This window comes from Ochlerotatus camptorhynchus, unplaced genomic scaffold (genome assembly GCF_037179485.1).
Source record: "Ochlerotatus camptorhynchus isolate MF236.1 unplaced genomic scaffold, CSIRO-AGI_Acam_v1.1 ptg000568l, whole genome shotgun sequence".
Lineage (NCBI taxonomy): Eukaryota > Metazoa > Arthropoda > Insecta > Diptera > Culicidae > Ochlerotatus > Ochlerotatus camptorhynchus.
In genome coordinates this window covers 362667-378164 of record NW_027041049.1, presented here as the reverse complement: position 1 = coordinate 378164, position 15498 = coordinate 362667, and the positions used below count along the sequence as shown (strand labels likewise).

At 44.9% G+C, this 15498-nt stretch overlaps 1 protein-coding gene across 1 annotated transcript; it reads left to right on the top strand.

Moving 5' to 3' along the window:
* Positions 1–14801: 14801 nt before the first annotated feature.
* Positions 14802–15212, top strand: LOC135713559 (histone H3-like). The gene has a single exon (XM_065236683.1). The coding sequence runs from the start codon at positions 14802–14804 to the stop codon at positions 15210–15212; it is 411 nt and encodes a 136-aa protein (XP_065092755.1).
* Positions 15213–15498: the final 286 nt, after the last annotated feature.

The window sequence follows — 15498 nt, the reverse complement described above, 5'->3', positions numbered from 1 at the left end:
AAATGCACCAGGAACAACTGATCACGGAAGCTGATGTTTTGGTTTGGACGCCGGTTCATCTGGAACACGGCCTCAGGTTGGAGCCCAAGCCGCTCCAGCTCGGACTTCACCGCAGCAGCCTCGAACGATGGTAATCCACGCAAAACCACCTTCAGTGGCTTGCTCGATGGCAGATCATGCGTGAAGAAGTCCACATTGTTGTCCTTCAGGAAACATCCTATTTGTTTGTACTCCTCCAGGCTGGAGCACATGATTTTGGTACCGATGCTGCAAAGCTTGAAGCGAGGCAGCAGCTTGTGTTTTGCCAGTTCGGCACCCAGCTTGGCAACATCCTTCATCGGCGTGAAAAGGGGGGAATCTGCTCTCTTCTTGCAATGGGAACGGCGTTACCATTGCCATTTTCTTCCGGGAGTACTGCATACTGGTTGGCTTGCAGTACTCGTTTTCCGGCGTCATCCTGCGACGTGCTGGGCTTGATTAGCACCTTCTTTGAAGGGTCCGCTGCTGACTCATTGGCACGTTTACGCACCATTTGTTTCGTGTTTGCAAGTTCAAGTAAGCTTGCCAGAACGCGAGAAGGTGGCGACACTTCCACGGCGCAACGCGACAGCACAAAACGAAACAAAATTGAATCGAGAACTCGAGCGAAAATACGGGCTGAACAGCTTGACAGTCGAGCAAAGAATGAGCAGAGGCAGGAGAGCAGCGCTGATTTATATCTTCAGGTTCAAGCAGAATGATGTGGGTTTTGGCAAAAGGCTTATTTCATGAAAACAGTGATACAATTATCATTTGTAGATTTTCAAAAGTTTAATTTCAGGAAAAATTAGAAAAGTATTTATTTCAGCAGGTTCGTAATGTAATATCCTATCGATTGGCGTATTTGGATTTTAATTTCATCTATAGATGACAAAGTTACAAGCGTTCAAAACCTAACACTCCTTCATCACACATATTTTTTGATTTGCACCCCAGTATCGTCGACAAAGACGTAGTTCTACGTAAAAAAATCGAGAAACAGGCTTGTGTCCATATGGAAAATACAGTATATTACTTACCGACGCGATATGTTGTTTATCTTTTAATTCTTGGTTCTCACGTGCTAGAAACAAGACATAATCTTTGAGAATCACAATTTGATGCTCTTGATCCAAAATTTTCTATCGTAGTTTACGACCCGAATAGAAATTGTAATGTAGGAAACATCAGCAGACATCTTCAATACATTAAATTTTAACGTGTATTGCTGTAACCTTAATGTATTCAGACTTCAGTGTGACGTCCAAGTACATAAAAATACATTAGCCTCAAACGTTACATCAGAATCAAACGTCTTGACGATGTAAAATTTGACATCAGAATACATCCAATTACAACAGAACCTAACGTGACATTAGAATCAAACATCATCACGATGTAATTTGTTGCACGCATAAAACATCAGAACACATCCAATGACAACAGAACCTAACGTTACATTAGAATCAAACTTCATCACGATGTAATTTGTTGCACGCATAAAACATCTGAATACATCCAATGACAACAGAACCAAACGTTACATTAGAATCAAAGTTCATCACGATGTAAATTGTTGTCCCTCGGTCTCTCGCCGCATGCAAAGTTTGTTTTGTCCTGAGTCAGCACTACACGACGAATGAGAACGACCCAAATTTGAGGTTAGTTCACTCATAAATCGCAAAAAGTGCAGCAACTCAGTTTTGAATTAATTTCCCTCATGTTCCGAATATGAGAAAAGCAAAGATTGGATTCTCTGGATTCTCGTAAATTTTCCTTATTTTAGGGCAGATTTTTGAGGTTTTCCACAGGAAAACATGCGGCAAATTTACTCATCCTGCACTTTTTTCGATATTGAGTACACTGTACTCAAATTTGCGTTGATCTCATTGGTCGTGTACAGTTTTTTTTCGCAGTGGGAAAAGTTTGATTTGTTTACGAATTAGCCCGGGAAAGTGCCGACAATGTGTCCGTCGCGAGTTTTGGTGGCGATGCAATGTTTTTCTGGTAAGTAAATGTGAATTTATTAATTTAATGTAATGTAATTATGTTTTTTTTAGGAAAGTACCAGTCCCAAGCCGAATCCCGGTAGGGAATCCGAAGCTGGATCCCGGGCGGGGAGTTTGCAGCCAGATCTCTCGACATACTGCAGGTTAGTCAGTGTATTTACTAAAAGCTACAAGCTCGATGACGGGTTCCGTAAACGGAGCCCGATGGGGATTCCGTAGACGGATCCCGATGGGGAAACCGAATACGGATCCCGATGGGAAAACCGAATACGGGTCCCAATGGGGAAACCGAATACGGATCCCGATGGGGATTCCGTAGACGGGTCCCGATGGGGAAACCGAATACGGATCCCGATGGGAAAACCGAATACGGATCCCGATGGGAAAACCGAATACGGGTCCCAATGGGGAAACCGAATACGGATCCCGATGGGGATTCCGTAGACGGATCCCGACCGGGAAACCGAATACGGATCCCGATGGGAAAACCGAATACGGATCCCAATGGGAAAACCAAATACGGGTCCCAATCGGGAAACCGAATACGGATCCCGATGGGGATTCCGTAGACGGATCCCGACGGGGAAACCGAATACGGATCCCGATGGGGAAACCGAATACGGATCCCGATGGGAAAACCGAATACGGAACCCAATGGGGAAACCGAATACGGATCCCGATGGGAAAACCGAATACGGATCCCAATGGGAAAACCAAATACGGGTCCCAATCGGGAAACCGAATACGGATCCCGATGGGGATTCCGTAGACGGATCCCGACGGGGAAACCGAATACGGATCCCGATGGGGAAACCGAATACGGATCCCGATGGGAAAACCGAATACGGAACCCAATGGGGAAACCGAATACGGATCCTGATGGGAAAACCGAATACGGATCCCAATGGGAAAACCAAATACGGGTCCCAATCGGGAAACCGAATACGGATCCCGATGGGGAAACCGAATACGGATCCCGATGGGGAAACCGAATACGAATCCCGATGGGAAAACCGAATACGGGTCCCAATGGGGAAACCGAATACGGATCCCGAATCAATTTTTATCTTCATTCTTTATTCTTTATTTCCATTTCGTCAAGCCAGTGTAGACTACATACAATGATTATTACAATGTTTAATCTTCATCCGATAGGCCGAAGTGAATTCATTGGCGTTTCAATGGCGTCTGTATACTTACTTTACTTTTGCTGATCCGACGTCCCTCGGAACCTAACCTGTATAACAAGTTGCGCCAACTAACTCGGTCCCTGGCTGCTTGTCTCCAATTTCTCGAGCGTCCCACACTTCCTACATCTTGCTCCACTTGGTCTAACCACCTAGCACACTGTACTTTTCTGCGTCTTGTACCGGCCGGATTTGAGTAAAACACCATTTTTGCGGGATTGTTGTCCGGCATTCTTACAACGTGTCCCGCCCATTGTACCCTTCCACTTTTAGCGACTTTCTGGATATTGGGTTCGCCATAAAGTTACGCCAGTTCGTGGTTCATTCCTAAATAGAGGTAGAACTAGGGCGTAACAGCTTTTGTAATCAATGACTTCTCTCGATGATTTCGCGGAAGTCATGGCTCTCCCAGGCGAATCGACATCACCATCGATTAGAGAAAGACTTCTACTACCCGATGGATATGTTGGTTTGTGTAGGCGTGTCTTGAATTCCGAGAAATCAACAAGAGAAGCCATTGTTTACAAAGGCTGTTACGCCCTAATTCCAGGTCTATCTAGATTCTTCTACTCCATTCACCATTTTCATATACCCTCTGCCAAAGATGGTCCTAAGCACGCGTCGTTCGAAAACTCCCAGTGCTCCTCGAGCATTGTCCATTGTCATATTTTTCATGCACAATAATTTTGTTTATTATATATTTGCAGTTCGTTTGCAGCAATTTTTGGAGCGATCCGTGAAGGGGAAGGCTTGCCACTTGTATATCCGAACAGTGGACCAAACAAGCCAGCAACCCCGTCCAAAGTGTCATGCATTATTGACAAATTGGCACAGTGGGTCGATTTAAAGGGAGATCTGGAGGCGCAGCGATCACATTGTCATGATTGTCTGGTAGTTCACTCAAAAATGCTATAACAATCGCCAAGCTCGCTGTAATGTCACCAAGTGCCTCGTCACCCACGAATAGGCGCCTATGTCAGTGGTCTAACAACTCTTAGCGCGCTAATGGCATAGTTCCCCTGCCGCATAGAGAGTTGCCACAATGATATTAGGTTAGCTAAGGTCAGTTAACTGACTGGTGGGAAACGGGAGCTTAAGCAATGGCTATTCTGTATGCATTTAAGAGATAGTCTACCAGAATGGATGTTTTTTTTTTGTACAATTTTATGTTTTCTGATGGTTTCGGTTGCAAAACATGAGAATTAACTTTTCCAATGCTTTCAATTGTACAAAGCATTAGAGCTAGAAACATGATCTTGTAAACACTACACACCTTAACTGGTAGTTTACTAAAAAAGATGCTGCTACAATCGTCAAGCTCGCTGTAATGTCACCAAGTGCCTCGTCACCTACAAATTGGCGCCTATGTCAGTGGTCTAATAACTCTTAGCGCGCTAATGGCATAGTTCCCCTGCCGCATAGAGAGTTGCCGCAATGATATTAGGTTAGCTAAGGTCAGTTAACTGACTGGTGGGAAACGGGAGCTTCAGCATTGACTGTTATGTACGCATTTTTATTATGTTATCTAACAACAATGGTGTGTAGTGTTTACACGATCATGTTTCTAATTCTAATGTGTTGTAAATATAATTGAAAGCATTTGAAAAGTAAGATTCTAGTGTTTTGTATATCTAAAAACATTAGTAAACATCTACATTTGAAAACATTCAAACAACGTTTACTTTAAACGTTTTGTACATCTGAAAACATCAGAGAACAACAAACACGAAGAACAAATGAAAACATCCGAACAACGTTTAGTTCTAACGTTGTGTACATCCGAAAACATCCAAAAAAGTTTGGTTCCAGCATCGGGAGGCATCTACGTTAGAAAACATCAGAATACATTTACATATGAAAACATCCGAACAACGTTTAGTTCCACACAGCAAAAAAAAAATGTAATATCGATCAACGTAACTCAAGCTGATGTATGAAATAATGATGTAATAGCAAAAAGCAGATACAATATTACATCAATGCATGTAATTTTGTTCGCAAAATCGATGTACATCGTACAATGTGATATTACACAACCGATGGATTGACCTGGTTGCAGCAGTTTCGATGTAATATTCAACAACTTTTTTTGCTGTGTAACGTTTTTTACATCCGAAAACAACCAAAAAACGTTTGATTCTAACATCAGGAAACCTCTACATTAGAAAACATCAGAAAACGTTTACATATAAAAACATCCGAAAAACGTTTAGTTCTAACGTTTTTTACATCTGAAAACATCCAAAAACGTTTGTTTCTAACATCAGGAAACATCTACATTAGAAAACATCAGAAAACGTTTACATTTAAAAACATCCGAACAACGTTTAGTTCTAACGTTTTGTACATCTGAAAACATCCTTAAAACGTTTGGTTCTAATGTCAATAGATTGAAATTTTTGACGTCAGACCGACATTAGAATGGCAAAATTTTGTTCCAAAATTTCTGATGTATACATCATGTTACGTTGCTTAAATACATCTAAATCATAATGTTTCCTAATGTTTGACATCAGGCATACATTTGATTTTGATGCTGATGTAGACATCAAAATCAAACGTTGGGCTAATGTAAATTTCTATTCGGGGAATCTCCGCATTTTTCTTGGTAACATCCCCGTTGTAGGATTTGCATTCAGAATCGGGTGGAGGAGCAATAAGACATTGATGTTAAATTGGCTGTGGTTCTTCCCACTCCTTCGTTTTTAATCCAGCGACAATTTCTACCAACAATCAATACGAAACTAACGATTTTAAATTGGGTCACTACTTGACTAGCCTATTGGTCCCAAGCAAATCGATTAACGTACCCCATTCTAGTCAAAATTCTAGTACTACACAATGTTTGTTTTGATTCGCTATGAAAGTTTGACAGATAAAATGAGGGGTTCGTGGACCGGATTGAAGCGATATGGATGGGGAGACTGGAATTGCCAAATCCTAGTCATTAAAATTTCGTGAATTGACGGCGGGCTCTTCTCCCCACTCATTGGGACGTTCCCTCGTATGATGGCCTGTTCTACATCGGGTTGTAGGATTTTATCATTGGCATGAGATTCTCCTGATCCTGTATCTGCTTACGGGTCCGTCCTCCGTATTTTGGCCCTTCATACAGTGTTATTTTGAATACAGGCAGGTGTAGAACTTGAATAAATCATACTTGGACGACGATCCACTGTCTAATGGCTGTGTCTTGCAACAATTAATGGTATCCTTTACATATATACAATGCATAAAATTCCAATACCAACAGCAGCTCGAATTAAGCTTGCCGAAGGCCTCCCAGAACTAGTTGACAGCTTGTTTGGATGGATCGTTGCCGGTGGTACGCATCTTATCCCATCTACCCAAAACTCCGTGTGTTGCCAAACCGTTACTTCTTCCTTATCATCACTAGAGTAATGCATGGAGCGATTTTGGAAAATAGAAGAACTTGGAACTCGATCTGCCCTGTCTGTAGAAGAGAAGGCGTGCGAAGAGCTCTACAGATCAACCGTTTGCCGAAACGACGATAAGAGATATGTTGTCCAAGCAGCCAAATTTCGACGAGATGATTGGCGAATCCGAGTTAACAGCAGTTCGTCGATTTGAGATACTCGAACGGAGATTTGCTAAGGACCCCAAGTTGAAGGACGACTACGACAAATTCATGGCGGAGTACTTAACATTAGGCCACATGAGACCGGTTTATGATGATGCTGGTGCTGGTACGACGGAATGCTACCTACCTCACCATCCGGTTATAAAGGAGTCCACCAAAACCAGAGTAGTCTTTGATGGCTCCAACAAAACATCATCTGGTTTTTCTCTCAACGATGCACTCTGCGTAGGAACAACGGTACAGGTCGAACTACTGGACCTAGTAGTACGGAATCGCAAGTTTGAAGTCGCCATGTCAGCAGACGTGGAAAAGATGTATCGACAGGTACTGTTACACTCGAAGGATACTCCACCGCAGAAAATTAAGTACCGTTTCAGTCCCACTGACCCTATGCAATCCTATGAACTGTTCACCGTCACATATGGGTTAGGTCCATCGTCATTCCTGGCCACCCGAACCCATTAGCCGCCCCAGTAGTAAACAAATGCTTTTACGTGGATGACTTCATAGGTGGTGCTAATTCCGTTGCTGAAACAATACAATTGCGTGAAGAGCTCACTGAGATGCTAGACAAAGGAGGATTTCCATTACGGAAGTGGACATCGAACAAACTCGAGGTTCTCCACGGACTACCAGCCGACCAGATAGGGACTCAGTCAACCCTCAGGTTTGATCCAGGTGAAACAGTGAAGACACTCGGAATCATGTGGGAGCCTGCATCAGACCAGTTTCGGTTTGATTTCCGAGTTCAACAAGACATCCAGGTGGCGACAAAACGTTCAATCCTATCCGGCATTTCCCAGCTTTTCGATCCGCTAGGATTGATTGCACCTATTGTCGTCAAGGGAAAAATGTTGATTCAAGAGCTATGGTTGGCATCGTGTTCCTGGGATGAAGAGGTTCCTGATTCAATCGAGCAAAAATGGCAAGATTTGTACCAGCAGCTGCCCAACTTGTCCAATTTCCGTGTCAACAGATACGCATTTCTACCAAACTCCACCGTCCAGCTACATTCGTTTGCAGACGCTTCCGAAGCTGCTTATGGGGCATGCATCTATGCCCGCAGTATGGATACCGAAGGCAACGTACGAATCCAGCTTCTGGCCGCAAAATCTCGTTTTTCTCCCTTGAAGAGGCTATCTATTCCCAGGCTCGAGTTATGTGCTGCAGTCATCGCATCGCAACTCCATACCTGAATCGTAGAAGCCCTGCAGATGTACATCGATACATCCTTCTTTTAGTCCGATTCTACGGTGACACTTCAGTGGCTGAAATCCCCTCCTAGTTCGTGGAAAATTTTTGTCGCCATGGATTCAGCTGGAATCGGCTGGAATCACGTATCAGGATCCGAGAATCCAGCCGACCTCGTATCCAGAGGAATGGATGTAGGCGAATTCGTAAAGAACAAATTATGGAAGCACGGTCCGGACTGGTTGCAACGTTCGAAACTAGAATGGCCGATTCCGAGTCACATCGAAGTTTCTGAAGCAGAAGATAAGCGCAAAGGTGTAGTGGTCGCCATTACAAGAGCTACACCGAGATACAATCCGCTTTGCTTACGGTACTCAGAGGAGTTGTCGTCCTTGCTTGAGGTCTCGCAGCTCGTATTGGAAACAATCAGCTTGGGCCAACTGAACTAGCAAAGTTCTGTATTGGGATAGCTGCTTGACTGATAGCGACTGGAGTTTAACAGGATCTGTGGAGACCGGTTGAGTTCTAGCGTTGGTGCGTAGATTGTGGACGATCTTTTGGCAGTAAGCAACGATTTGAATTAGTCGAGAAAAAGAGTTCAAATGTGGCGGCGATGTTGCAGTTCGATGTTTTCGTTTATATAGAATAGGTGACCGATACCGATAACTAGTGGAGATTATTCTCATTCTCTCGCGCTCTCGGTAGATCGGTTGATCGGATGCTGGGCATCGCCCGATATAGTTTGGATTGACTCGTTAGTCGCATCGCCAACCACCGATGAGATCGGAGCTAATAATAAATAAGTGTACTGAATGCATGAAAAGTTTAGTTTCTCGACCCAATAAAAGTGAAAGTTCAGGGAACTTATAAGTGCATGTAATAAACCCGTGGTGAAGATATAGATCCAGGTGAGCCCAGATCTGCCTCAACACCTCATTTTGTCTGTCAAACTTTCACAGCGAATCAAAACAAACATTGTGTAGTACTAGAATTTCGTCTAGAATGGGGTATGTTAATCGATTTGCTTGGGACCAATAGGCAAGTCAAGTAGTGAGGCAATTTAAAATCATTAGTTTCCACCGGTTGGCCCAACGTGTGGCCCGCGGGCCGGACGTGGTCTCTGGATCTCAGCAATGGCATCATTCTAGTCCAATTTTATTCATCATTATGAATTTCAGGGCAGCATGAATGAGAAAGAAACGTAATGCAGCTTGAAACAAGTTCATCGAAAATAGATACAGCCGTTTTGAAAGGTTGGGCTGGGCTGGTTTAAAGTCTGTTCCAGTTAGTATTTGGCCGCTTCTTTTTAATTACTGTAGCGCCTCTAGTTGTCGTAGCAAGAAACTATTGACGCGTTTTGATCCGGAAGGATTGGTTTTTTAGTAGTGAAAATTTCATCACGATTCATTTACTTGTTCAAAAGTTATCGAAGATGGAACGTGACAGACGTGAAAAAAGTTGGAAGGGTTGTATACTAGAGATACGACCGCAGGGTTGGCGTTGGATAACGTCTGTTATGTGTTGTACTTAATTGTGTATATTATATTTTAGGAATATTCCTTAATAACTCTTTTGCGATATCTTTCCCCAAAGCGCGTTCGGACAACTCAGGCGTTTTCATTAATTTCTTCTCTCGATTCAGGAAATGCACGACGTATCTGGAACTGCCACACCAAAATGTATGCAGAATATTGTCGGTACTGGATTAGTAGCGGTAACCAGCAGGACCTACGTTGATTTAAGCTTAACATCCGCAGATTGATGAACGCTCCATCACATCACTTCAACCTTTCACATTCTGGCAAGAAAGTCAATTCTAAAACACCTTTTAAATTTATATGGTGGCCCTGAAAAGGACCGGTTTTTTGTTCTGAGTCGATGATACTAAATTAACCCCCGAATCCGTACAGAGTACGTCCCTGCCGCTTCAGAGCGTAAACGACATCCATGGCGGTGACAGTCTTCCTCTTCGCATGTTCGGTGTAAGTAACGGCGTCACGAATAACGTTTTCCAGAAATACCTTCAGCACTCCTCTGGTTTCTTCGTAGATGAGACCGGATATTCTCTTCACTACACCACGACGAGCCAAACGACGGATTGCAGGTTTAGTGATGCCCTGGATGTTGTCACGCAACACTTTTCGATGACCCTTGGCTCCTCCTTTGCCAAGGCCTTTTCATCCCTTGCCGCGTCCAGTCATTTTCTAATATGGTAAAAGTATCGTCGATGGAGGTTCAAACGAAAGTGATCAAAAACTCAGTTATGGTTCGACAGTTAAATGATCTTTATTTCTTGTGTTTTTGTGGTTTACATGTATGAATTTTTTCAAGTGACACAGATGCGTCTTTTCAACTTTAGTATAGTGAGATTTTAATTATTATTTACAGTTTCTAGTCCTATCAGGCCTATTTTAAAGTATGACCACCTTGGTGGGATTGGTATGGTTTGAATTGGAAAAAGGAGTCTACTTATAACTACTATTTACAACTACAACTAACCTACAACTACTATATACACCTAACCTACTATATACAAATTGCTTATCAAAGCATGTTCTGATAAATTACATTTTTGTGCAAATTTAGTCTTAATTTCGTTAATTTTGGAATCTATTTTGGCAATGCCTGCCTCTTCATGTAAATTTGTTATTCTAGTGTCGAAAGGACGATCAAGAACCATCCTCAGCACTCTATTCTGTGCGACCTGAATTTTGTTCCTGTGAGTCTGTGCACATGATTCCCACACCGGAGCTGCGTAGAGGATCGCAGGTGCTATGATTTGTTTGTAGACGGCCAGTTTGTTCACCCTTGAGAGGCGGGATCTGCGGCAAATCAGCGGATACAGACACCTAACCAAGGTAGAACACTTGACTACAGTTTTCTCTACATGCGAACGGAAGAGGAGTTTTTCATCGATCAACATCCCGAGATAGGTTACTTCGGCGGACCACTCAACCCTTGTGCCATCCATGATTACAGTACAAGATGGAGCCGGTTTCAGTTTGGGCGATTGCCGATGTAGGAACATGATCGCTTGTGTTTTGGAGGGATTGATTTTAATTTTCCACGTGGTGGCATAATCAGCAAAGGCGTTAAGGCATCGTTGAAGTTTGTTCGTTATTTCGCGAGGCATCCTTCCTTTGACGGCTATTGCGGTATCATCTGCGAACAGGAAGAACACGCAACCGTCTCCAAGGGGAGGAATGTCGGAAGTATAAATGCTGTAAAGCAACGGGCCCAGTAGACTGCCTTGCGGGACTCCTGCTGGGATGGAAAACGTGTCGGAAAGACAACCATTCAACGATACCTTAAACGACCTTTGCTGAAGGTAGTTACGGGTGATTTTAACCAGATGTAATGGGAAGTTAAAGTTACAAAGCTTGTACACAAGTCCATCATGCCAAACATTGTCAAACGCCTTTTCAACGTCTAACAAGGCCATGGCTGTGGACTTGGATACAGCTTTGTTACTTCGGATGTTATTCATCACCCGTACTAGCTGATGATTGGTGGAGTGCCCCTTTCTGAATCCAAACTGTTCCGGAAGGAGAATGTTGCTTTCCTCGACAAACTCGAGCAAACGATTGAGAATGAGTTTCTCGAACAATTTGCTCAGCGCTGAAAGGAGGCTGATGGGTCTGTAGCTTGAAGACAATGTTGGATCCTTACCGGGTTTGCGGATCGGTATGATTTTTGCTACTTTCCAGATGCTTGGAAAGTAGTGCAGTTCCAAACATCTGTTGAAGATAGCGGTTAGAAGAGACTGCACTTTCATGCTGAGTCTCTTCAAGATCAAGTTGAATATACCGTCAAACCCGGGAGCCTTCATGTTCTTGGTGCATTTCAGCGCTGAGCAAATTTGTTGTACTGTAATCATATCCGCCGGAGGCACGACACAAGGGGAGGTATCTAGGTTTTGAACGCATTGCGCAACCTGATCATCGAGCGGACTTTGGATAGTCGAGCCAAGCAAATGCGATGAAGCGACATGCTTGCCGATCGCATTTGCTTTCTCCTGTGGAGTAATTAAAAGCCGATCGTCATCATTTTCGACTTTGAGAGGTGGAACGGGTTTGGGATGATTTTTCAGGACCTTGGCTACCTTCCAGAATGGTCTGGAGCGGTCATCCAGATTCTGGACAACACGCCCGAAACTTTCATTTCGGAGTGAGTCCATTCTGGAAGCAATCTGCCTATTCAGATCGGCCATATCACGTTTTTTGCCCAGATCTCCAGTCCACTGAAACTGGCGTCTACGAACATTTCTCAACCGAATCAGTAATTGGGTGTGGGAATCAATAGCAACAAACTTACCCCTCACAGGAACTTGTCGAACGTATGCCTCGTCAGCCATGGATATGGCCTGTTGGAGCCCTTCCAACGTCCGGTCGATGTCATCTACGGTGTTGAGTAGAGGATTTTCATCGATGTTGCTGTCCACCATTCGTCCGTACTGCACCCAGTTGACATGGTGGTAGTCTTTACGCAGGCAGCTTCTAGCAGGAACCACGTTGACACCGACTTCAGTCACCACCGGTTGGTGGTCGGAGCTGAGATCGTTGTGCGCCTCCGGCTTGGATAGTCCGATGTTTTGTTCCAGCGTTGAGGGATTTCCCGCCGGAGAGATGAAAGTTGGTTCGTCCGGAAATTGCACAGTGTACAGACCATGTTGTGCGTGGTCGAACAATAGACATCCGTTCCGGTTCCTCTGATAGTTCCTCCAAGCTTCATGGCGGGCGTTCAGGTCGCCCCCAACGATGAATCGGGAGCTAGTACGGGTGATGGCGGTCAGGTCCTTCTTGAATTGGATTCCTAATCCGTTGCTTGCGGTACACTGGCGTGGGCAGTAAACAGCGATGAACCGGATGTTTCCAGTTGGTGATTCCACCTCCACACTGATGGCCTCGATGATAGAAGTGCGGATGTGGGGCAGAGTGCAAAACTTGATTCCCTTTCTGACGATGACCGCTACACCACCCCCCTGGAGCTGGTGCGATCAAGCCGGATAATGTTGTGGTCAGGCAACCAGAAGCTGTCACCGGACTTTAGGTGGGTCTCGGTTAGAAGAACCACGTCGATGCTATGCTTGCGGAGGAAGTCGGCAAGCTCAATCTGTTTTGCTCTTACAGAGCAAGCGTTCCAGGTAGCGATGGTTAGCGGTTTAGACACCATACTGGATGATGAACTTACCGAGCACTTGGATCTGTTCGGGCTTATTGCGGCACTTACGTAGAGCACCGGTCATGTTGACGAAAATTTCCACCAGTTCATCCGCTGAAAACAGATCGGGGTTGTTGTTTTGCGCTGGTGGTTGTCTCCAGAATCCAGGGGGGGATGGAGAGCTTTGGCCAGCAGAATCACCGGAAGCTTCTTGAGGGAGGGCGGGTTGCACCCGCGAATTCGCTTGCCTTTGCTGGGGAGCACGAAGAGGCGGAAAATCCTCCGTCCTGAATGATGGGGTTTTGTCCTTCTTGCGTCCTGGTTGATTGTTGCTTGACGCCAGCTTTCGGATGCGTTTGAAGTCCTCGCGTTTGGAGCACTGTCTGTCAGAGCCTTGATGTGCACCACCACAGTTAGCGCATTTTATCGCCACGGCTCCATCCGCAGGACAGTTGGAAGTGGCGTGTTCTTGAGCGCAGTTGCTGCAGCGTGGCTTGATGTTGCAGTTGCGGGTACCGTGTCCAAAATTGAGGCACCTCTGACACTGCGTTACGTCACGATGACCGCCACGGTATGGTTCCCACCGTACGATGATGGAGTAGATTGATCGGATGGCTTGTAGCGCATTGAGCGTCACCGTCCCTTTCTGGAAGTGCACCAGGAAAAGACAATCCGGGTACGTCTTCACGTTTTCATCTCTCCTTGTCATTCGGAAGACAGCGATTGGGGCTAGCTTGTACCGGTTGATTTCGGCTTCGACCATCTTGGGGTCGAAGTTTGGTAGACCCCTGATGACTACCTTGAAGGGCTTCTCACCGGGGATGTCGTGCGTGAAGAATTCCGCCTTGGTATCCTTCAGATATTTCACGGCCACTTCGTACTCCGCTTTGGTTCGGAGCATCACCTTGGTGCCGATCCTGCCGAGCTTAAACTCAGCTGCAACGCCCAGCGATGAAAGATCGCCAATCAGCGTGTTGAGTGGGACTTGCTTCACCACCAGTGGAGGAAGCTTCATTTTTGCTGCACTCGGGCTGGCAGCAGTTTCGTTGTCGACGGCGTCGCCAAAATCACCAATGACGCTGACGTTCGTCGCGGTGGCATCGTCCCGTCCACTCGCACCATCGGACTGGCCTTGATTTTTCTTCCTCTTCTTAGACCGCTTCACCGTGGCTGAGGTGGTATTCCCTACATCGGTGGGAAGAGTAGCGTACCTATTCGAAATAGGTACACTCAAGCTACCCTCACCGCTGTTTTTCTTCTCCGTTTTCTCTCGGAGCCTGCTCCGGGAGCGCTGTCTTCCCATCACACGAAGCGACCGACACTACTGACGACGCGATTAAACTGCGAATGTTTGGAACAAACTAGAAACTTTAGAACAACTCGACAGAACGAGCAAAGACCGAACTGTACTGCTTGACGTTCAAGCAGAGAATGAATTGTGATCAAAAACTCCAAATTTTGGCTCTTTTATACCTACTCGAGGGTTAAATTCTTTTTGTTAGTTGTTGTGTTCTTGTTCTTTCATCGTTTCTGATTGGTTGAACACAGCAAACGCATGTTATAAAAGAGAATGGAATCGATTTTTTTTTTATTCCACAGTGTGCTCTCATTGAATACACATCACAACCAACGAAAATGACTAGCACTAAGCAGACCGCTCGCAAGTCTACTGGAGGGAAGGCTCCTCGCAAGCAGTTGGCAACGAAGGCCGCTCGCAAGAGCGCTCCAGCCACCGGAGGTGTAAAGAAGCCCCATCGCTACCGGCTAGGCACCGTCGCCTTGCGTGAGATCCGTCGCTATCAGAAATCCACGGAACTGCTGATCCGAAAGTTGCCTTTCCAACGTCTGGTCCGTGAAATTGCCCAGGACTTCAAGACCGATCTGCGCTTCCACAGCTCAGCTGTTATGGCTCTGCAGGAAGCTAGCAAGGCCTATCTGGTCGGTCTGTTCGAGGATACCAATCTGTGTGCCATCCACGCCAAGCGTGTCACTATCATGCCGAAGCACATCCAGCTGGCTCATCGTATTCGTGGAGAACGCGCTTAATTACCCCGTCGAAATCTTAACAAAAACCGGCCCTTTTCAGGGCCACCACAATAATTCAAGAGAGTTGTAGTGAACTTTTAAAATTTTAATTCGCTCGTTCCGTTCTAGTCCAGATTAAGTAACGAAGTAGAACGTGTACGGGGGTTTGTTTTCGAGATTTTGAAAACTAACACAGCGGGTCCGGTATATGATTTGGAAATAAATTTCACTTTATTTTCATGTAGCATCAAAGTGAAAAGGTCTTTGCCCAATCCACTAGAAAAAAACATATATTTTATGCTACTTT

Bases quoted from the DNA above. Each gene is read 5' to 3' on its own strand.
- LOC135713559 (XM_065236683.1), top strand. From the start codon at position 14,802: ATGACTAGCACTAAGCAGACCGCTCGCAAGTCTACTGGAGGGAAGGCT.